The 22,934-nt window shown below is 39.8% G+C and overlaps 1 protein-coding gene across 3 annotated transcripts; it reads right to left on the bottom strand.

Annotated features, from left to right (window-relative positions):
- Positions 1 to 7,119: 7,119 nt before the first annotated feature.
- On the bottom strand, positions 7,120 to 22,426 carry CMC2 (C-X9-C motif containing 2). 3 transcript variants are annotated; one of them, XM_066327548.1, is made up of 4 exons: positions 22,369 to 22,426; positions 15,733 to 15,870; positions 11,311 to 11,382; positions 7,120 to 9,404 (listed from the first exon to the last, which is right to left on the bottom strand). In XM_066327548.1, exons 2-4 carry the CDS (start codon positions 15,811 to 15,813, stop codon positions 9,330 to 9,332), a joined length of 228 nt encoding a protein of 75 aa, XP_066183645.1. In that variant the 5' UTR covers positions 15,814 to 15,870; positions 22,369 to 22,426; the 3' UTR covers positions 7,120 to 9,329. The 3 variants fall into 3 exon arrangements, with proteins under 3 accessions (XP_066183645.1, XP_066183647.1, XP_066183646.1); XM_066327550.1 differs by lacking the exon at positions 22,369 to 22,426 and adding an exon at positions 21,892 to 21,979; XM_066327549.1 differs by lacking the exon at positions 22,369 to 22,426 and adding an exon at positions 18,310 to 18,387.
- Between the last annotated feature and the right edge of the window lie 508 nt (positions 22,427 to 22,934).

The raw sequence follows: 22,934 nt of genomic DNA, 5'->3' as shown, positions 1-22,934 counted from the left end.
CCCAGACTTCAGCTACACTCTGAAGTTTTCAACATATTTTTAACCATTTCACATTCAGATCCTAAGCAGCTTATTGGCTAGCCAGGAGATGTTTGTGTATGCACTCTTCTCTGTCTCCCTCTCAATGGCCTGTGTTAAAATTAAAACAAAACAAAAGTGATGGAGGGCAGGAGGAGAGGGGGGAAAAGAAAATTACTGTCATGAATCATCCTAAGGAAAATGAAGTTAAAGAATCATGTCTTCAGTAGTCCTGAGGGATTAAAAGCAGAAGCAAACATTTATCTGGAACAACCGATAAACCATTATGATTGCAGCTGCTTCCTCCCACCAAGAGTTTCATGAGGTTAAAATTTTGCGGATGAATTATGTCAAGTTTTGAGTATCCCCTGCTAGCTGCTACTTGCCCTAACTTCTAGTCAAATCACTTAACTGATCACTGTCAGCACTGTACAGAATTAAAAGCTCCATAGGAAAAGCATCTCCAAACCTACAAAAATAATTGCAGTAGAATCAAAAGGGGCAGATGTGAAAAAAGAGCAATGAAGGCTAACAGAGAAGAGATGGTTCATTGAATTGAAAGAGGCCAGGTAGTAGCTGAAATTTCAGTATTATAAATAGGACATTATGTAGCTGAACTAAAAATAGGAGTTTTATTTTTACTTGATGTTCCTCGCTGCTGGCTGCTGACCTAGAGAAAGAGGACTCAGAAAGAAGAATTAAACAATTCCCCACAACCATGCAAAAAACAAAACCACTAGCCTGGTGCCAGTGCCTATTTGTAAACTAAGACGAATACAATTTTTTTAAACCAATTTCAAAAGATGCGTAATTGAAAGAACTCCCTAATACTGCTGTGAAAAGAATGTAAGAGAATAGAACAAATTCTGCAGAAAACCAACGGCGATTACAAATTCCCTGTCTACACAATCACTTGTAAGAGAAAATGGCTGGTGTGTGTACTCTGATGCCTTCACTCACTCTGTACGTGTACAACTGCTCTCCATGCTGGAAGCACTCTCTGCTCAGCAGTAATAACCCATTATCATTCCAGTACTCAGTTGGCAGGTGGCAAGTTAACAGACATTTTCCTGCAGACCTTTGCTGGGCCCCTCAATCTTGACTTGAAACTGTCTCAGGGCAGCATCTTGCTTCTTCCCTTTCCTAAAGGCCAGTTTTACACTTAAACTGAGAATTTCAATTTAGGTATGGCAAAATGGCAGCTTTTCTGGCCAGCTGCTGAGGTGGTTGTTCACACTTTGTTTCATTTCAAAAAGGAAAAAAAATCAGCACAAGCCTAAACCACCAAATCTGGATTTAAGTTTCAAGCCCACGCATCTGATCTTCAGGACAAAAGAGACTTGAAACCATGGTTTTGGTTCTGCTTACAAAGATAAGAGGAAGTTGTAAAACAAAACCAGATCTGAATCTGAATTTAAGTTAACAGCTGTTTAAGACCATGGCTTTTGGAGGAGCCCATCACTAGCTCAAATTTAAAGGACTCAATAGACTTGAGGTTTCCCTGGGCTGATTTTGGCTTTATCTGCTAAGTACTGGATCTTTGCAATATACCACAAACCCCAAGGGGCTGTGCTCAAGTATTTAACCATCACCACTTCTGTAGAAAGCTCAAATGAAGATGAAACATGGTGATTTAATTTTGAAGAGTAAGCCATAATCACTTAAAAGATTTTATGATATCAACAAAAATAATTTGCATTACTTGTCATTGCTGATCAAATTGAAATAAAGGTATTTATTATATGAAATTATTGTAATTATTTAAGGAAAAATACTTAGCATCTGTGTAGTCTATATGCAAATCTACTATTCAGTCATCCTTTCCCATGGGCTGAAAAATAGCAAAATTCATATTTGCTGTATCTGTACCCTATTCAAATCTGTCATTACATCAGTGATCTGATTGTTTGGGAATGCTAAGACTCAGAACATAATTCTGCACTTAGCTGAAATAATTCTAAAATGCAGGTTAGCATGGTGGCAGATGATAATTCAAAACTTCTTGCTGCTGCTAAGCTATTTTAGCTCCTCTCACTGTCAAAGCCAAGTCAAACACACCTAAATTAAAATGCCTACTTGCAGTGTGTAAAAAGACAACAGAAAGATTAGCGTATTTTGGTTTCGCTCTTGATTTTTGGTAATATTTTTTCACTTTTCATGTGGTGAATCAAAATCCCCAAATGAAAGTAAACGCCCTCACTAAGGCTGCAGTGTTGTACTACTGGTGGGTTTTGATCCATCAGACAGCTTGAGAGGGGAACAAGGACCATAACCCTTCCATTTTGGAAATGTTGGCTAAATGGGTCATCTCCTTTCTTTCACCACTGTACCAGTTTTTATACATTTATACATATCTATACATACAGATATAGGTATACACATGCACACACACAACACTACTCCAAATCTAGTTTTAGATGCTACTAATAATTCCAACAATCCAACATTTCTGCCTTCTTCCTTTTCCCATTCCTTAATAACTCACTTGCATAAAACAGACAAGAGTTGCTGGGCAACCCCTGGAGCAGCAGCAAATGGAAGGAACACAACTAAGGAGTGGACACAGCAGAGACCCAGGTTCACCTGACCCATGCTTGCCAGGCATGACCTACATGTCTTAAGCACCATTTTTGGTATAAGGGCACAAGGAAACTTCACCTTAACGGCATCACAATACATTAAAACTGGCCTGATGATCTGTAACTACATCAAGCCACAAATAAAAGTCCCAATGATTAATGTCCCAAGTTCTTCCTCAGATATCCAATCTATTAAAGGCATATTTTCAAACAAACCAGGTTCCCTTCCTGCTGTTCTGTTCAAAGGGAGAATTCTCACTTCCCCTGCAGGTATCTTCACTTTCTGTTTCTCCCATAATACATACAGTTTACAAGTTCTGTATGCAGTCTCTTCTAAAACATTGTAAGACCTAATTAACAACTAGAGATAAAATTACAACATCTCCAGTGAGTACTGGACACTGGAACTGGTTTCCACTCAATGCACCACTCCCTGCAATAATTTGCAACTTCCCAACTGGGAGATTTAGATCAAATAAACCATTTTTGCCCTCACCTTGAACACAGCCCCAAGCACAGAAACAGAAGCCCACGAACATAAGCCCAGCACAAAAAAAAAAAAAAAAAAAAAAACCCACACCCAAGGGAGAACGTCTAGCTCTTGTTATAACCAGATGATTTAAGAGTCTCCACTCTGAATACCAAGCAGCTCCAGAGGAAAGTGTCAGGTTTCTTTGTTACTGCCCCTCTTCAGCCCTCACTATCTATTCTTGGCCATCCTGCAAACAGAACCAACAGCAGCACAGTTGCATCACACTGAGGACAAACTGGCTTTCTGAAGGAACTTCTAGTACTTACATCTTCTCCTCACATGAAATATCATAAGTGACCCTTTCCTATTCTCCTAATTCAAAGAAAATCTCTCATCACAAAAAAATGCATCTTGACACCAATTCTCTACAGTTGTTCCCTCTCTTGCAGTGAACAGCCAACAGGTTTTGGACTGTTGGCTGCCACACACTTGTAACATCCACCTAAATGAAGCCACTGTGGACCAATTATGAAAGATTTGTTATTCCATTTGGAGCTACTCATTTGGGGATTTGATTTTTGATTTGTTTTCCTCTGAGGTTTGTTGGAAGTACTAGTGGGATGAAGTTTAAATTAAATTGGGACCATCAGCATCCCAAAGACCACTATTCAGTAGCACACATTTAATATTGATTTAATATGATTATGTGGGCTGTTTGTAACCGCAGCTGTCTAACTAATGCCACTTAGACACAAAGTACTTTATATATTCATTACCAGGAATGTTAGAATATGAACCTAACCAAAACACAGCTAAATAATCCACACAAATATGTAGCTCTGAAAGCTACAGGAAAGTTAAGAATTAAAAGCTGCAGTTTTCAATTAACAGAGACAACTGAGGTGGATTGTTTTGTGCATTGCACGCATGGTCTAAGGTGCCACTGGATAAATAATTACAATATTACAGAATACCCAGTGCAAGTGACAAACCAAGCGTTATGCTACACAGAATGAATCACTAATAAATCAAAACTTCATCCATGCCAGTTGTCTTTGAGGATGACCTTTTATTCCTGGCTGCTTCCAGAGCCAGGTGTACCAGCCAGTTCCAACATCCAGCTGAACCTTGGAAAACAGGAATGCCTGTGTTAGGGCACAACATTGGTGTTTCTAAAATGTCTCTTATACAACTATCAATCCAGGGGGTGGAAGTGAGTGAGGTGTAGTTTTCTGACCTTACCAAACACCATAGAGGAGATTTTTGGTAATGCTCACTGTGGTTTGTGGATTAGACGTGGGGCCCTGTGTCACGGCCTGGCTCAGCGCTGCACACAGCAAAGTCCAACCACGTTTGCTAATTTCAACAGTGCTGCTCTGAGCACAACATGGACTTCATTTATAAATAACAGAAGCGGGTGATGAACAGAAGCAGGATAGTGCAGGAGAATTCAACATCAACGAGCGATCAGCAGCATTCCCAGAGTTACGTCAGGGCACGGGGACAGTTGTGACAACTTCTGGCCCACGAGGGAAGAGTGTGGATCGCATTTTACTTCAGGCAGACACTGTGGTTGGCTCCACAGAATCCAGGGGCACCTCACCAGCACCCGGCTCTTACAAGGGCCGAGGCCATTCCTCAGCACGGGCACCTGGGCACAGACGAACACGGCACCAGCGCAAGGCCGGGACACAACCAGCGCCCGGAGCCCCGCCAAGATGGCGGCGCGGCCTGAGGGGCCCCGCCCGCGCGCAGGGGAGGCCGCCGCCTCCCGCGGGACAGAGCGGCCGCTGGGCGGCGCTGCCGAGCCCCGCAGCGCGGAGTGCGGGCACGGGCTACGGGATACGGGATACGGCATATGGAGAACGGGATACGGGCGACGGGATACGGGCAACGGGATACGGGAGGCAGGGTCGTGGCCGCCGAGCCTGGCGGCGTTCCCGACTGCCGGGCGGCGAGCGGACACGGCGCTGCCCATCGCGGTGATCCCGCAGCGCCCAGCGCTGGCGGCCGGCCCCGGGAGGCGACGGAGGCCGCCTTGCGCAGCTCCGAACCGGCCGCTGTCCCGGTCTGGGCACGATCACGTCCGGTGTCTGTCGGCTGACAGCGAGCAGTTCTGCCAGCGCCCGGGAAAAATACCAAAAAATTCCAAATGTTCTTCCTGGCAGCGTGTAACGAAGGATTTCGCAGTGGCAGCGGCGGGACGGAGCCGCGGTCACCGCTGGCATCGTGGCACAGCCGGAGCGCGGTGATGCCAGCGCGGGGAGGGGAAAGCACATTTACTTCAAGTCGAACAACTCAGGAAAGGTCATGAACAGCTTTCGATCAAAGGTTTTTCTAAAAATTAGACAGCTAATGTCATAATAACAAAACATGTCCTCTGCTCTCAGCACCTCGGTATTGGGGATGACACGGTCATATCAGCGTTCCTGTAACTTGGCCACACATATCCATACGTCAAGGCATTTGACGCTTTTGCCAAGCTGAAACAAACCTCCGGGTTCTGGATGGCTGACGTCTGTACTGGGAATGAGTTCTGTCAAGCCATCAGTAACATCTTTCCTGATAATTAATGCCCCCAAAGATTTTTCTGCTCACTTATATCTTTCAAATGGATCTTGTTTTATCTAAGGTCTACATTAAAATACCAATAAAAGTCTCATTGGTTAAAGCAATAGCTCCACATGAAGTTTCTCAGGCTTTAAAATGTCACCAAATCGTTCAAAAGAATTATTTTAAAGCATGATAGCCCACAAGAACCATTTTCAGGCTAAATATATATTTTGTTCCTATTGATACATTTTTAGGTACACAGCAATTTAAGTAGGTTTGGGGAACCTGATATGAATTTACTATTCACTTTCAAGTTTTTAATAGTAAACCTTCATGTACTGTAAGGCAGGTTCTGTTGATGAGCAGCATGGTTATCACTGAGCCTGTAAAATAAATAATCTAATGGGACCATAAGATGTGCTGATACTCCATTCTAGTCCATGTTAATAAAACTCAATGTGTAACATAAGTTACAGCACTAAAATCCATTGTGTTTTCCAGGTAGAGCATCTCCTTTGCCAAAAGCATTAATGTTAATAATTTATTTTTAACTCAACTATCAGAATCTGGTATCAGTTTTCCACTTATTTAAATCCATTTAGGTATTCCACAGAAATGTGCTTTCATTTATATCAGAAAAAAAAATGTATTAGATGTAATGATTTTTTTAAAGCACAGGCAGTACCAAATGCAGGAATGCCTGACTGGTGAATACACTTTATACATGAGGTGTGGAGCTTCAGCAAATTGTGTAATACATCGGAAATATTCATTAGTGTAATTTCCAGCGACAGAGGGAATAACTAACTCACAGGACTAGTCCTCACCCAAACTGTACAGTCAGCTCAACCAAATCAAGGCTTTGAGGTCTAGAAACCACTCTTTATCGTCTTAATCAGCAACAAAGGACATAATTCCTTGAGGATGTTGCCAACTAAAGTTTACAGGGAAAGCTGAGTGACACATTCATATTAACACTCAGCACTGCAGCTTAACAGGAGCACTGGATTCAAGCCCTGTTGTATAAAGAAATTAACGCCAGAGCAAGAACTCACCCTGCTGTTCTTACACTACACTGCTGCTTTCAGCAGAGGATTTTTCCTTCTACTAAAAAATAATTGTTTAAAACAATTATATAAGGAAAACAGAATGTCATTTTGTTTCCAGCAAGAGAAAGTATACTACAAAGAGTGTTACCACGTGTTTCTGGTAAAACTGGAGGGATTTTGCAGGACAGTTATAATTCTCTTTGCTCTGTCCTCCTGTCCTCCTAGACTTTTATGGCACTTCAATATGGAAAATCCTCACCATTATGGCCAGAGCTGCCCGTTGCCCAGTTTCTTCCTTCTTCACTTTCCCACGGAAAACACCCATGAGCTTCTCACATGAAATTCAACACAAATTACATCAAATTTCTTTTCTGTTTTAAATACGCTCTTTCAGAAAGAACAATGGGCAAAATGCTCCTATAGACAAATGACATGGCAATAAAGTGTCTTCAAAGTCTATAGAGATAAGGTTTATTTCAGGTTTATTTATTCATTTTATTTAAGGTTTATTTTTGATCCTGCTTCACTTTAGGAAACAAGAAAAAAACCCACATTTATTATTTCACCCTTACCCCTTTCTCTGTCAGATAAATCACCAGCATTATTGCACCATTCAAGATCAAATTAGCAATGAGAACTAACTCTCTGTCAAACAAAAGGAACAAAACCCACAGGAATCAATGGGCGCTCTCATATCACACTACTAGTGGGCAATTAGCAAAGAGAAATAGAAGGAAGACCATGATCAGACTTTCACTAGGTAAACAAAGCTGATCTGTAAAATAGATTTATAAATAAATGCAGTTGAAAGTATCAATAGGAATTGTGTGTGCCATTTGGTCTCCCATTCACTAAGCACATTGATCTTTGCAAACATGATTCTGACTAATGAGCTGTGTTAAGTGGCTCTTGGTTTCTGATTTTGTTGCTGTGTGAAAGATTGGGACTCACAGAGGCTGATTAAAGAAACAAAAGCTTCAGTGCTTCTGCACTCAGATAGCAGCTTCTCAACCTCATCTCTGGAACAATTCTCAATTTATTTATTTACTTAAAGACTACATATTTAAGAGCTTGCCTGAAGTAGGTTGTGTCATCTCAAATGGAAGAAGTATCATGGATGCAGAGTTCCCAGATAGGGGAGTTCACTACAAAGTACTCTTTGAAAATTCTCTGAAAAGCACCAATAAAGGCTGCACCACTTCCAACCATTCAAGTATTAATTCAAACAGTGCATCGTTTACTTGTTCTAAGAAACAGAGTGTCAAGATGCAGAAACAATTGCTTCAGCTTTGCTTGGACTTTTCACTGAAAACATTTATGTTTAATTTTACCGATTTAATTTGGTCTATCCAGGTACTGAAAAATAACAAATTATTCTATCTAATTCGCCCTTCAAAACAGCTCACAAAGTATCATTTTCTTCCAAAAATAGGGGCATGTACCAATTTCAAGATTGAGTAGCAACAATGGTTCTTACAACAAACCATGTAATTCACTGTAGAATAGGCACCTTTTTTCCAAAAGGTTTCTAGATACTTTGTATGTTTGGCTCAACAAAATTTATTTTCTATAAAAGTCTTTTGCTGCTAGGCAGAACAGAGGCATTATTTAAAAGTAATGTGAATCCACATATACAAAGAAGCACCTCCATCACTGGACAAACCACTGTATGTTTTGATATCAAACCTTCTGAATTCTGAGACTTGTTCTGGGCTTTCATCAGTTTGATGGTAAATAAACATCTTTTACAGGCAACTTGGTAACACAGTACACATTGACTTGCTGGAGAAAGTTACACTTTCATTTCAGTGTCAGCTTTGCTTCAACCTCAACAGTCATAACTTGACTTCACCTCTGTACCAGAGAAAATGGAAGAACTTTAGCTTGTATTTTCGGTAGCACTCCTCTTCAAAAAAATCACTCAGCACACATTGATTGTACTCAACAAAAATCAAGGGGAAGCTTTGTAAATCCCTGGAAACGTTCCCCTCTGAATTTCTAAAGCCGCTTGCTTTGGGTATGATGAACAAATTGTCTTACAACAGTCTACAGTGTACATATGGTTGGCAGGGAGGATTTGTAATCTTCTCAGCTGAAGACAGTAGCTTCATCCTTTTAGCTCCAATAAAAATACTAGAACTCCAATCATTCCTTGATAGACAATTTCCAATTTCAAGCCACATCTGTTTAAAATTTCTTTTTCCTAATCCATTTAAGAAGTTTTATCGCAATATTACAAGAAGCGATGGAAAAGTAATTTAGTGTTTTGCAATGAAAAACAAAGAAAAAAGCTACGAAACCTAGATTATGAAGGAGAAACTGCTAAACACAAGGAAATAAATACAACTCAATACAAAGTGGGGAACACAGCTGCCCTGAACACATAGTAAGGCACACACACCGAGTGCTCATTACTTAACAATCATCAAACTGCCAAAACAAAGACTTGCCACAGTAGTTTTCTTTTAGGGGTCAAAAATTAGGTTCGGTTGTGAGCGATGTATTTATTTTTCCAAAGTGTTTGCCTTGTTGGGAACGAATATGTATTAGATGCATTTATTTTGTCACCATTTCACAAACCACAGGCTGAACATAGGTGGTGAAACACAAGCATTCTGTCAGCTTCCAAGTGAATGTCCCTATGAGCCGCAGCACAGCTCACTTCTCAGAGGCCTTGTGAGCATTTATTATCCTCTGTCGTTTCTCCCGGTTTCTGCGCCTGTTTTCTTCATACTGCAAACAGATAAGGAAATTAATAGATCGGCTGTTATCATTAAACAGTTTTGTCAAATTTAAAACTGTAGAGAGCATTTTTTACCCAGGAACAGAAACAGTGTATTTCACTGATGCACTGGAAATTCAGCTCTTATTAGTATCTAGATATGGCTTCATTTTTACTTTGAAATTAACATTTATTGCATTAAAATATAGGTTTCTAAGTTTGAGGTTATTAAGCTAAAGAGTACTAGAACATTCTAATAAAGAATATTCAGTTTATCTTAAGGAGGAACTTAATTACACAGTGATCTAACATATGACAGCTACACTTCACACATGAACTAGGAAAAAAGGTTGCACTGGAGCTATTCTAGCAGACAGGTCAAGCTCTTTTCCTTTTACAAAATACTGATTAATGTGTATCTGCCCTCTGAAACAAGAATTTTGTCATCACAGGCTTGGTCTATTTTTGATCCTGGTCATTAATTATATGCACAGATAAAGCAGGATACCAAGATTAAAGGAACAAAGGCAAATTTGGATTGAATGAGGGTAAGGCATGCAGAGATTATAAATGGTTAAACAAGAACCACAACAGAGGCAGGACTCCAGTGTAAAATGGAATCAAGAAAGCCCTCACAGTTAAGATACATGTATAAGACTACCATGCTTTCAAGCATGCCCCTGCACTAGCAGAAGCTTGAAGAGTCTTTCTTTCATTGCAAACAAAAAAGAAACTTTCATGGCTCAAACAAATGAAAAATTAAAAATCAATGCATCATTTGATATTTATTTCACAAGAAGCAAATTATTCTTGTTCTTAGGTTAGAGCATATATTTGTTCAATATTTTAATAATTGGTATCAAGAATAAAACCCAAATAAACCAAAAATATTAAATTCTCTATATAATGTAATAAACTACTAAAGAAATTGATTTTGAAAAGGATTTGCAGTTTTTCATCCATTATACTGATTGGTCTATAACTGAAATAATGACCCAAAACATTACTTAACATTTACAGAATGCTTAACTTTTTCCCTTGCCAATATTTAATTTTTCAATAACCCATCCAGGTTTTTATGTAGAATGAGAACAATGGATCTTTAAAAGCTACATTTGTACCTATTCAATATTTGTGAACAAACTTTCAGGGGCTTCCTAGTAATGGTATATCAATATAAGCACATTTTAAGAAGGCAAACAAATATAATAATCAAGAACTCCTTTAATGTAAAGGCTTCAATGGAAGAAAAAGTAAAAATAGTAAGATTATATAGAAAGAAACTTTTTAGTATGGTGAAATTTATGTTAAAATTTAAGTATAGTTTCAAGTTAAAAGGTGTGTGAAATGTTCATTTATATGTTGTCCTGTAGGTACAACCACCATAAATATAAAGAACAGTCTTCTGAAAATGTGCCTATTAAAACAAATTAAGCCTATTAATCTAAATGAACTCCCACAGTCTTCATTCCTTCATATCTGCAGATATTTTCATTTAGGGCCTAACTCAGCAACTCATTAAGTAGTTTCAGTCAGTGTAACTGACTTCAGCTTTAAGTGTCACTTAGCAGAGGTGACCATTACTGCTTTATATTAAATCCTGTGCAAATACCACTACTAAAAAAAAATTAAGGAAAAAGTCAGAAGCAATCTGTGAAGTGTCAGTTCCTATCTGCAATATTTGTTTCATTAAAATGTGTTTGCCTATTTTTGCCTATTAAAAAAATACACCACACCATTTGTTAATGCCAGATTTTACTTGACAAATTAATTTTAAAAAATTTAGATTTGGTCTCAAGTGCCACAGCAGAATGTGCTTACATTTATTGATTCATACTACTTAGTAAAAAGCAACTCTAGTTCTTTCCCATTTTTTATTAAGCATTTAGTTCACATTATTTATAATTTATTGCTTACCTCTTTTTTTAAGCACTTCCTCATCTCACGGTCAATATCATTGCAATGGCCAAAAAACTTCAAAACATTGTGCTGATGAGTTAAGGAGACAAAAAATTACAATTCAAAGGTTTGTTCCTCTGAAGCTCGAAATTTATTTAAATTCATTTGCATTTTTCAACATATCCTGGTCTTCTTTTCCTTTCCCTTTCTTCTGAAAACCCCAGTTAGGCAGAGGTTCTCCTGAAGCTCATTGAGCCAGCCCTGCCTTGCTGAAAGTTGAAGGTACTCACCCTGTGTAAGCAGACTAAAGGACTAAGATAAAGCAATTGTTTAAATGCAGAACATACATTTTATTGATCTAGAAGTCAGTCTCACAACTCTCACTCACACTAGGTTAAATAATGTACAAAAAATAAATATTCTGCACTCCAGGTTGTGATACAGAGGCAATGTCCTCCCTACATTAGTTTTCATTGTTTCTTTGTTACCTTGAGAGGCAAAGGATTCAGTGCTCCATTATCTCAGCTACATGAAGAACGTGGTGTTGGTCCAAGAGATGCAGGCACTGGGCTTAACTGATTGGAACATTACAATCAATATAAAAAATTTCTCTGGATCTTGAGGTTAATAAATAGGATGCATTCACCATCTTTATGGCACAACTCAGTTGTGGGCCTTATACACATTTAAATGTTCTAAGTTTCTAAAAAACTGAGGGCTCACCACAGCTAACATGGTGGTGTTCACCATAAAAATCTGTCCTCTTAGCCAGGATTTCACAAAGCAATTCCATGCTACCGGGCATTAAATCACTCCCAGAATGCATGGTTGTACAAGGACTGCTTTTCAGGAGGATGCTTGTGCCATGCCACAGAACCTCATGGCAGAACCTGAGAGCAGAGCATCCAAGTGATTCAGAAGACTTGAAGGAGAGGATTTTTAATAGATATTTGCAGCTACAAAATTAATGGAGACAACAGCAAAATCTGGTCCAGGTTTTTGCTCTAACCAGGCAACTCCATTCCAGACTCTGGCCGGAGTCCAGTCTGGGTTTTCCCTCCAACTGGGCGACTCCATTCCGGACCCTGGCTAAAATCCCGTCGCGTTTTTGCTTCAACCCACTCCATTCCGGACTCCGGCCAGAATCCGGTCTGGGGTTTTGCTCCAACCCACTCCATTCCGGACTCTGGCTAAAATCCGGTCTGCGGTTTTGCTACAACCTACTCCATTCCGGACTGTGGCAGGACTCCAGTCCGGGTCTATCTTGCAGGCCTTTAATTAATTTAAATTAAAAAAAAAAAAATACCCAGAAGAACAAAACAGATGCAAATGAAGTCCCTTCCATATTTCAGAGGGAAACCTATGTGCATTTCCATAGCTGACCAGCAGCTGGGTGGATTCATACAAGTGATACATGGACACTATTAAAGATCCAAACAAGGAACAAGATCTCAGCCAAGAGAACACAACTGAAGCAGGAGCGGGTTAATAAAGTTTATGACAAACACTTAACTATTGCAGTGCTCTAATTAGCTTGTTTATACCTCTGTGATTTATAAAGGGCATCAGATGACTCTGAAGCAGTTGCACTGAATAAGTGGTTGCTTTACTACACGCAGATCTTACTTTTACAACATGTTCATTCCAGCTCATCCAGATTTAATTTTGTATTCTACTTGCATACCTGCATGTTAAATTTCAAGGTGAATGCTCAAGCCAGCTCCACTCTGAGTAGTGCATACAGAGGGTTTAATCTATGTTTATTTAGCCAGATTCCCAAAATGTCAACTTCTTGGCTGAGATTATAAGGGAAACAAAGAATCAGTTTCTCAAAAACAGCTATTACACCTATTACAGTGATACAACTGCAAGACAATACACATTTATTTGAGCTGCCGCCTATAAAAAATGGTCTATTTATAGCACATGCTTGGCACCAGAGTGGAGTTATTAAAAAAAAAACAACATGACATGAAATAGGAATCCCATTAACCTCTCCTCACTAGATACAAAGCCTGATATACAGGGCAGGTTCTAGATTAGGGATAAAGTAAATCAAATTGACTGTTGTGAAAATGGACACCCAATTAAAAAATAATGCTTTTCAGCCCTCAGGAATGGTGATTTAAATTGTAGATGAAGGTTCTTAGGACATTTTGGCATTATAAGAAAATAACAAGTAGTCACCAATAACTCATTAAGATCACTGACTTCAGATTTCACCGACTTCAACTTAAAAAGACTATTTCAGTACATTCCCCTTGAATTTCAAATGAAAATGTATTGCTCCCTTTCAACTGAATGTGAGAAAGTCATCCTCACCCCTTTTTCTTCTGAGACTGCCAGCACCAACATCCTCTCCCAGCTGAGCACATGACTGACAAAAGTAATTCCTCTTCATGTAAAGATCAACTTCAAACAAAACCAAGTGAATATAATCCTGTGCATGACTATTATTGCTGCTCTCAGTCCCTTCATAAGTCAGATTGACAATAGATTATTTTGAATCTCTTGCTTCCAAGGAGTTCCAGTGCACCTTTTAGTTCCAGGTCTCAAGGCAGTCTAATAATCTACATCACACAAGTCCATGGTATTTCTATCCTGACATTCATTTAAAACAAAAAAAAACCCAAAACCACAAACAAAAACCCAGCCAACCATTCATTACTTGCAAGCAGTAAATCAATATTCCTGCATTCCTACTCGAAGCACAGAAAGCTCCTCTATGCATGCAGGACAGATCTGAATGTATTTTTCTTTCCTAATTGGATCTGTTTTCACAATTATGAAAAAAATAATTACAACACTTTGTATTGCTTACATACTGCCTATTCTCCTAACTGAGAATAAAAAATGATCATTTGGAATCCTTTTGATAGTACAGTATTTAATGAACACGTAGTCTTCTCACTTAATTCTAGCTACTGAATGTTTACCCACATTACAACATTAAAGTTGTTGCAAAAAAAACCCAAAAAAACCCACTAAATTAAAAAATGAAAGGAAAAAAGTTTCTACAATCTCCCAAACTACCTAAAGCATTTTTAGGCAAATTAAAGTTTCTGAACTCGAAAGAAAAGCATAACTCCTACATTTAATTCAACCTCTATTTTTAATGCTTGGAGATGTTCTGCACAGGAGCAGTGGAATGGAAAGTACCACCCATGAGATGGTATCAACAGACTGCAGAGTGCTGATGTTTCAGGATACTGCACTCCAAGTGCCAACAAAAACAAATTACATGTTGCTGAAGAAAACCAATACAATATACTCCCTGCAAATGAATTTTAATATTAAAATTCTGCTCCCTTCACTGCTGTAATTTAGAAACCATAACAAAGTGTGGTGCTGAAAATGTTTTTTAATATGTTACTTTAGCCACATTAAAATCTTGCAAAAATGTTGTTAGCCTTCTTTCAGATAAAATGTCTTCTCTCACGTTTTGTGAATTATCAGCTTTGGTTCTCATCCTGTAATGGTGCTTGAAAAGAAAAATTTACAATTCTGTTCAAAACAGTGAAGCTGACATTTGTATTGTCTTAGAATCTAATTGCATTAGAAAAAAGTATCAACATCACAACTAACCATGGAGATGAAAATACTGTAGAGTGCATGTCGTGGTTTTCACATTCAGAGTGAATACTTGAATATATTTTTATCTCAGTAGAAACGATGAAATTTAACTGTTATGCACTAATAGAGCAAGATTATCTCTGCAGAACATCTATTTAGAATATACTGGGGAAATAATTAACATTGAAAAGATGCTGCAGAAAGCTTCCAGTGCAGGGGCCAAATCTTCTACATCCAGAGATACAGAAGATGTAGACAAAACAAGTTTTTAAAAAGGCTTTTAAACAAGTGAGACGACAATTCTATAATCATGACGCAAGGAAGAGCCTGGAGAAGCCTGAAGACAATTTAACATTTCACATCCTTGAGTAGGTGCCTGTTAAGAAGATGGAAGTCCAACAGTAATTCCCAATTAGCTCTCCAAGCACTGAACATCAAGCATGTGGCTGTTGGGATCCCCATTAACACATCTGATTAGAACCACACTGAAGCATCTCCCCAGGGGCAGCTGGAATATGGAAATGCCATGAGCTTACAGAAAGAGGGCATTTGAAGCTGATTTTATTGTTACTTTTTGAGAGATACACTGTACTAAGAGGTGCAGAAGTTCTTTCAGTCATTAAAATAAGTCCCTGTTAAGCTGTAGCAGTAAAAATTTTCAGGTATGTTATATTTCCTAAATAAATCACTGGCATGATTTTACATACAGTCATCAGGCAGCTCCTCAGTGAAAACACACCAGCTCCAGCCCATGGCTGTTCTGCCTAGAGGAGGGCTTCTCTCCATGATCAGATAACAACATCACTAATTTATCCGACACTCATTTCCCCAACCCACCCACTCCTTTCTGTGCTCAACACTTCTTACCTCCTTGTGACACTTCTTGAGCAGACTGATAATTAGGTTACACTCTTCAGTGTGCAGATGAGGAGACAGGTCTGGATGCATCTTTAGTTAGGGGATGATTTTAGTAGCACAAGGACAAGAATCTGAGAAAATTTCCACCTGCCAACATTAAAATAGTGTCACTAGCAAGTCTGATTTAACAGGTAAGATCTTATCACAGGGTTATTTTAACAATATTTGAGATCAAAATGCAGTTTAATGGGTATAATTTTTATTCCACAGTTACAGTCATTAAACACAGCGTGTCTGATCTTCGAAACAACTCAAATGTTAACACTCAACTAGAAGTTCATAACCTTGGCTACCACAGACATAAGCACACAGCTGAGATTTTAATTTTCAGGGACTCTCTAGCAGCATTAATCTTTCTTGAACTTCAGATTATCTTTTAAACTTCCCACTTCAATTCTCTGCTTTCTTGCTTTAAAAAGTTAAGTGCATGCCATTTTCTTTCTACCTTTTACAAAGATTACAACAGGAAGCACAATGTTACTCCATTACAGCACTCAGAGAACTGGCATCTTTTTTAGCTATCTACACAGCTTTTTAAAAAATTCTAATCCAGACATTGGTAATTCTTTAAAAAACAGTACTTAATCACTTTATCATAACAGTAATGATAGTTTTTTTTTAAAATCACTAAGAATTGAAATGTCCTTTCTTGAAACTCCATGTTGTTGCCTCTTGCTCTTTCACTGTGCTCCTTTGAAAAGCAATGGGATTGGTCTTCTACATGAACCCTCCACTCCATCACACAGTGGAAGGAAGCACTTAGGTTTCCCTCTTGTTTTCTCTCTGGAACACTACGGAGGAACACCCTTTCCTGCAGAGTTCTGTGGGGAGGGAGAAAGTTCTTTAGCTGAAATGGACTGAAAGCGTTATATGAAAATGCCTGAAGGAAGATGACAGGTTTTTTTTTTTCAGGAAGATCACCACAAAGGGGAGAAGAAAAGTTCAGTTCATAGCAGGACAAACAGGCTCATCTTGGTACCTTTTTTTTTTTTTTTTTTTTTTTATGGCCTATACTGCCACTGAATTAGACAGATCTCTGTTTGTTTGTTTGCTTAGTATTTTGTCATTTCCGCTTCTCCCAAAGGAATCACCTTTCCAGTTGCAATACATCAGGCAAACACCACTACAACTGTACTAAGCAGCCATTGCTGTCTTAACACTCCTGCTAGACAGACTGGGCAAACACAAGTAGCCAATGGTCAGATTTTACAATTGCAAAATCCCAAAACTGAGCTGCAGTGCTGACAGTTACAATCACCACTGCAAATCCCAGAATGCTCAAGGAATATATTCAGATTAAAGAGCCACATACAGTCATATATCCAGTACTTCCCATCATGTGTTCAGCTTAACAAGAGTTAGATGCCCACAAGCAAACTTCATTTTACAAACCCAAACATTTAAAAGCCACTTGAGAACCATGAGAATATGTTCCACGCAGTGTTGTAGTGATTGCTTCCAAAAACCTTCCCCCATACTATCTGGGAGTTAAATATTACACTACACTTACTCTGAGCACAGAAGTTGTTGGAAACTGTACAAGTTGCTTAAGCATTCTTTTCAACAAATTAACAAATGAACCTTTAGAAATATGACAGCAGAAGCACGACTGGAACAGCAAAGTGATTAAGAACCCTGCTGTGTTATTGCCACCAGCTTTTGATTGCACGCCACACAAAGTCAATATGTTTTAAATTTATCAGCAGAGCTTTTTTGATAGCTCAGGAGTTAGCATTCCCCTGAGAGGGTGACCTGCTCTGTGTTACTACGTGTTACTTGAACATGTGTGAACCCAGATGATTATTAAAGCTCTTCATCATTTAGCCTCTGCCTGCACTTCCTGGAACTGTCACCAGAGCTGGCAGTCTCAGGAGAAAGCAAGAGCAGTGTCCTAATGAAACAGGGAATGCACAGCAGCACAGGCCAGAAGTCAAACAGAGCATTTCAAGGGAAGATTCCTTATCTCTAAACTAAGAGCAGTAATCACTGCCACGGCTTGCAGAAGTGTTCTCAGACTGTGGGTGAAAGCCACCTTCATCAGTCAACACCTTCTAACACCTCCAAGGGATTTTCCAATGGTGGCTCTTGCAGAATAGATAGATACTACAAATCAAAGCTCTTATGGACTGTCACACCAGTCCATAGATCAGGACTCCTGAAATTTTCAAAACACATTCAATATTAGAATGTTTCAAGTTCTAGCACTCAGTTCTTCTAGGAGATGATGGACTAAGTAGCAAAATATCTTCCTGTGCTTCTTTGGAGGCTTTAAGCACTTCTCAAGCTATGAGGGAGCAGTGATCCCAGTACTCAACACTGCTCTGATTTAGAATGTCAGATTAGACAGTGGTCTATAAATGAGCAGGGAAGGCTGAAATCTTTTTGCTGGAGGGGAATGACTCTTACAAACAAAAGAGTTTCAAGAGAAACAACAATGTGTGTGAAGAAAGAACATTGGTTTCCTTCATTTTTTTTTTTTAATAACATTAAACATTAAATTGTGCTGAGTTCTTGTTGCCATCTTACCAGAAATTAAATCCAAATGAACAGAATTTTATATAGGTCGTAGCTCATTGGGACTTGATCTATAAAAGAATACTGGGAAGACAAAACAAAGCAAAAAAAAATCCCAGAAAAAAATTGTGAATAAGCAATATAAATTGCTCTGAGGAAACTACTAACAGAAATGCAGGGTTAAAGAAAGCCAAAGTAAACACACAATTTCTGTACAAGAAATATTGGAAGTGAAGTAAAAGAACACTATTTAGAAAATACAGAAACTGCTTTAGAACTGCAAAATGCTAGGCAAATGTTAATATCTGAAGTGAATATTTGGAGAGAAGTACAGAAATTATCTTTTTACATAGTGGCACTGATGTATTTCACTGGTTTGCACAGAAATGTTCTGCCCTTTAATATGTTTGATATAAGATTCAGTGCAATTTTTCCTTCCTTGATAAAAATTACTTCACATAGGTACCTAAACGATTTGGTTAAAATACCTTGAAAAATACTAACTTCTATAAATTATTAGTCTCTGAACACAGAAGACATGGATAATTAATAAATTAATTTATTTATTAGTTTTCAACTAATAAATAGTTGAAAAACTTCCTAAACCAATTTCTAAATCTATGCTATTCTTCTGGGGAAAAAAATTAAGAAATTGTCTCATTCCAGTATCATATTCTGTCTGGTTTCTCCTTAAGTAGGGAAAACATAGGGTATTCTAGGGTTATGGCTTCCAACATAAATCAGATTTTTTCTAAAAAAATCAAAGGCCTAAAGCTGGGAATTTTCTGATAATGACACTGAACTTCCAACACTAATATTTCTGTTTAGAAAAATGAGGAGATAATTCCTTGTGTAAGCAACCTTGGGGACACTTAGCATCTCAACTCTCCTAACAGCAATCAACATAGAAATTATCAAGATGTGATACTCATCCCTAATCTGAAAATTGATCTATACATGTGTTCAATACATTAAATATTTCACACTAATTGCAAAAGGAACCTACATGTACTACAGAATTCAAATAAAACTGCAGACACCTGTGGGAATACACAAGTCTGAGAGTAAGACAGACTTAATTAGCCTAACTAGTCTAGTGACTAGGATGCTGTGGCAAGGACAAACAGAACTTTGAGCTTATGAGAGGATGGGATTAAAACCTGTTTAAGGGAAAAGATTCAATCAACCCCCTACGATAAAGATGTTGTATAATGCATGAGTTGCTTGTATGATCTTCTAACCTAATTATTGTAGTAGAAATTATTAACCTCACTGAAATGGTATATAAGACTTGGAAAACCTCAGTAAAATCGAATTCTGATCATGAATCAGTCTTCCCGTCTCTCCATCAATCGCCGATAGACACCCAAGAAGCAGGCAGCAACCAAAGGCTGACCCAAAAGAGCAGGGAAGAACATTCTGGGCATTTCATGTTTGACACCAGAATTTAGTATCAAATGCTCATTTCTCTCCACATTCAGATTTCTCCTCCTGACTTCCTCAAACTTCCTGTGTGGAGAAACAAAGGGTTCAGTACATTCTCCCTCCCCAAAATCAGCTACGAGGTCAGCATGTCAGGAACCCAGGGAAGTTCCTTTCTTTGCTCAGAATCTCCCATAAATAGGAAGCAATCAGTTCCCTGACAGAAGGAAAACTGAATTAGGTTCCTTTAGTTTTGCTGATCAGCCCAAAGCTTCACCTTTCCATGCTTGAGAGACAACAATGAAGGGAAAGTTTAGATCTAGGGAATTGTTTCTCTAAGATGCTTTTTCCATATATAATTAGAACATGCTAGAAGACTACTTTTTAGACCGTGCTTTAGTATCTTTCCATTTGAAAAGAACTTTTTTTTTTCCAACTTTCTAAGGTCAATGGTAAAAAACCCGCAAACCACACGAATCCACGCACCGTTCAGAAAAACCATCTCCTAAAGCAAAATGCAAATCCCTGTTTAGCAACCCTGACGATGAAAAATCACACCTGAGCACCTACATTGTTAAAGATGAAGCCTTTAACGAGAACTCAGCTTTGCACAGCGCCACAGAACACGAACACTCGCTGCAAACACTCCGATAGCGCCCACAAGGCGGCAGCAGGACCGTGCAAACCTCAGCAGGGCGGGGGACAAACCCGGGATTCCTCTGAAGCCGCTCTACTCCCCTCGTTTAACATTTATTTTCGCGGCTAATGTCACTGTCTAACTAGAGTAATACAAAACATCTGGAGTTTCACGTTCTCAGTTACACAGTATTGTTCTGTTTGGTGTTTGGGAAAAAAAAATATTCACAATCTCAACAACTTTTTGTTTACTCAAATCCTGTTTTCTCTAAGATTTTTATAGATTTTTAGCATAAAAAATTCAGCTCCACCCCTAACAGGCTGGTGTTTACCTCCAGGTTACATTCGTGCCACTTCAGCAGAACTCCTGCATTCCTACTACTCTTTCCTACACAAAGAATTTTGACAACGGCTTTGAATACTCAGTGATGAGTGAAATGAGAAATCGCAGTTGATTTCACACCAGATCCAAACCCAAAGGAACTCAAAACTCAGGACTTCGTTTCCACCTTTCAGTAACATCAGTAACAGCTTCCAGACCAGGATATTGAAGTGTCACTCTATCCTGCTGTCCTCAATGTTGTGATTAGGCACATTGAGAATGACCCTAAACTTACCAGCATCTCCAAGAAATTTAAAAATCCACTTCAATAAAATAAGCTTAGCTGAATCTTACAAAATTTACTCATGAATTTCGGTCTCTAAAACTAGGCACTGGTTCTCCAACATTACTTATTAGAATGGAGGAAAATAATTTAGAAACATATCTATGAAGACTGGAAAAGAAACAGAAAAAGGGTCAATTATGTTTACTTTGAGATCTTTTTAATTATGTGGAATGCACTTACTTTCCCTGAACCTAAATAATATTTTTTTTATGTCGATAAATAATTCGTATTGATTTTCTTTTGACATGACCACTTTCTGCCAACAACCCCCCTCACAACAGCAGAATGAGATAACCTACTTTTAGTACCTGATGAAACTGCATCATACCTGATTTCATAGTTAGCAAAACAAATTAAGAAAGTGTTAATCCTAAGGAACAGAGCAAGTGGAACACCAACTTGAACACTAATTCCTACAATTTTATTTAAGGCTGAAATAGGTGATCGAGTAAAGCGCTAGAAGAGATTTTCACTTCCTGACAATTATTTAAGGTCATGTTCGTACAAGAAACACCAGCAGAGTTTTGGCCCGATTAGTGGGATATTTTTATTATAACATACAGCCAGTACCACTGCACAGTACAACACTGTATCACAGATTAATAAAGCAGTCGCTTTCTATTCCTGTTCTGCCTTTGGAGAATACACAATTAAGAATTACGAGATCCACACAGCATAAAACCAAAGCACTGTCTAGTGAAAGGTGTCCCCGCCTATGGCATCTCCATCTCATCACCATTTCATTAATTTCCCAAAGAACTCTATGAACCTATCAGAATATTCTTGCTTACTGTAAAACAGCTTTTCCCCTTCCGAAATTAAGGGATAAGAGGATCACATTTCCATGTTGGAAAAGACAGGCTCTGACGCCTCTAGCAGCCCGATCCCGTGACGGAAGGCAGGTAGCACTCGGCGGAAAGCAAACACTGATCAGCAGCAGGGTTCTGCCACGGGGTGCGAGGAGCTGCGGCAGCTGCTGTTAAGGCAGAGGGGTCCCACTGACCCAGCCCGCGCTGTCCGCAGCCCCTCACGGCTCCCGGGAGGCCTTAAAGAAGCCACGGGGCAAACACAGACACAGGAAAAGCAGCTTACGGCAGCCACCACGGAGAAGCATGTGATCCCACTCACACCTGCCCCGCAAAGCCCTCCGGGAGCTCCGCAGGACGCCGCGCGGGGAGCGGAGGGTCCCAGAAGATGGACCCGAGCTCGGCTCGGCACGATCCGCCCAAAACTAGGCAGATGGAAGGGAAAGCGGCAAGAGGAGGGGAGGCTTTCCCTATACCCCCTCTTTCCCCTGAAGTTTTCCCCCTTCCGCGGGCTCTGCCCGAGGCCGCCCCTCACTCACCGCGGGGCGGGCGCAGTGTTTCCCCGGCCGGAAGCCGCCTCAGAGCGCAGAGCGCGCACGGCGCCGGCGCCGGGGCGGGGCGGGGCTGTAGGCGGGGAGCCCTGTGATTGGGTGGACGGGGCACGGCGCGGGGCCTGATTGGTCGGTTCAAAAGGTGGGCGTGGGAGCGGCGGTCTGCGCCCCCGTGTCCGCGGGCTCCGGACACTCATCGGAGCGGACAGACGGCAACAGCAACAAGCCTGGGCTGCCCCAGCGCCTCACCTCTCTGCTCGCACCGGCCTCGGTCAGTAAGGGAGACTTCTAAGGGCATGACGTGACTTGGTCTGTTCGGCTTGAAGAACAGGAGACCGAGGGGGGAAGCTCATGGCAGGGGACAACTTTCTCGTGAGGGGAAGTGGAGGGGCAGGCAGTGGTCTCTGACGGCAGGATCCCAGGGAATGGCATGGGGCTGTGTCAGGAGAGGTTTAGACTGGCTATCAGGAAAGGATTTTTCATCCAGCGCGGGTTTGGGCACTGGAACAGGCTCCCCAGGGCAGTGGGCACAGCACCAAGCCTGACAGAGCTGA

This window comes from Sylvia atricapilla, chromosome 12, assembly GCF_009819655.1.
Source record: "Sylvia atricapilla isolate bSylAtr1 chromosome 12, bSylAtr1.pri, whole genome shotgun sequence".
Taxonomy (NCBI): Eukaryota; Metazoa; Chordata; class Aves; order Passeriformes; family Sylviidae; genus Sylvia; species Sylvia atricapilla.
This window is presented reverse-complemented; position numbering and strand designations above follow the sequence as displayed.

What these genes read in the sequence shown, in the direction of transcription:
- CMC2 (XM_066327548.1), bottom strand. Translation starts at nt 15,813, where the DNA reads ATGCATCCAGACCTGTCTCCTCATCTGCACACTGAAGAGTGTAACCTA. An exon ending in TCAAGAAGTGTCACAAGGAG is followed by an intron (nt 11,383 to 15,732) that starts GTAAGAAGTGTT and finishes TTAACTCATCAG; the next exon opens with CACAATGTTTTGAAGTTTTT. An exon ending in GGAAGTGCTTAAAAAAAGAG is followed by an intron (nt 9,405 to 11,310) that starts GTAAGCAATAAA and finishes ATCTGTTTGCAG; the next exon opens with TATGAAGAAAACAGGCGCAG.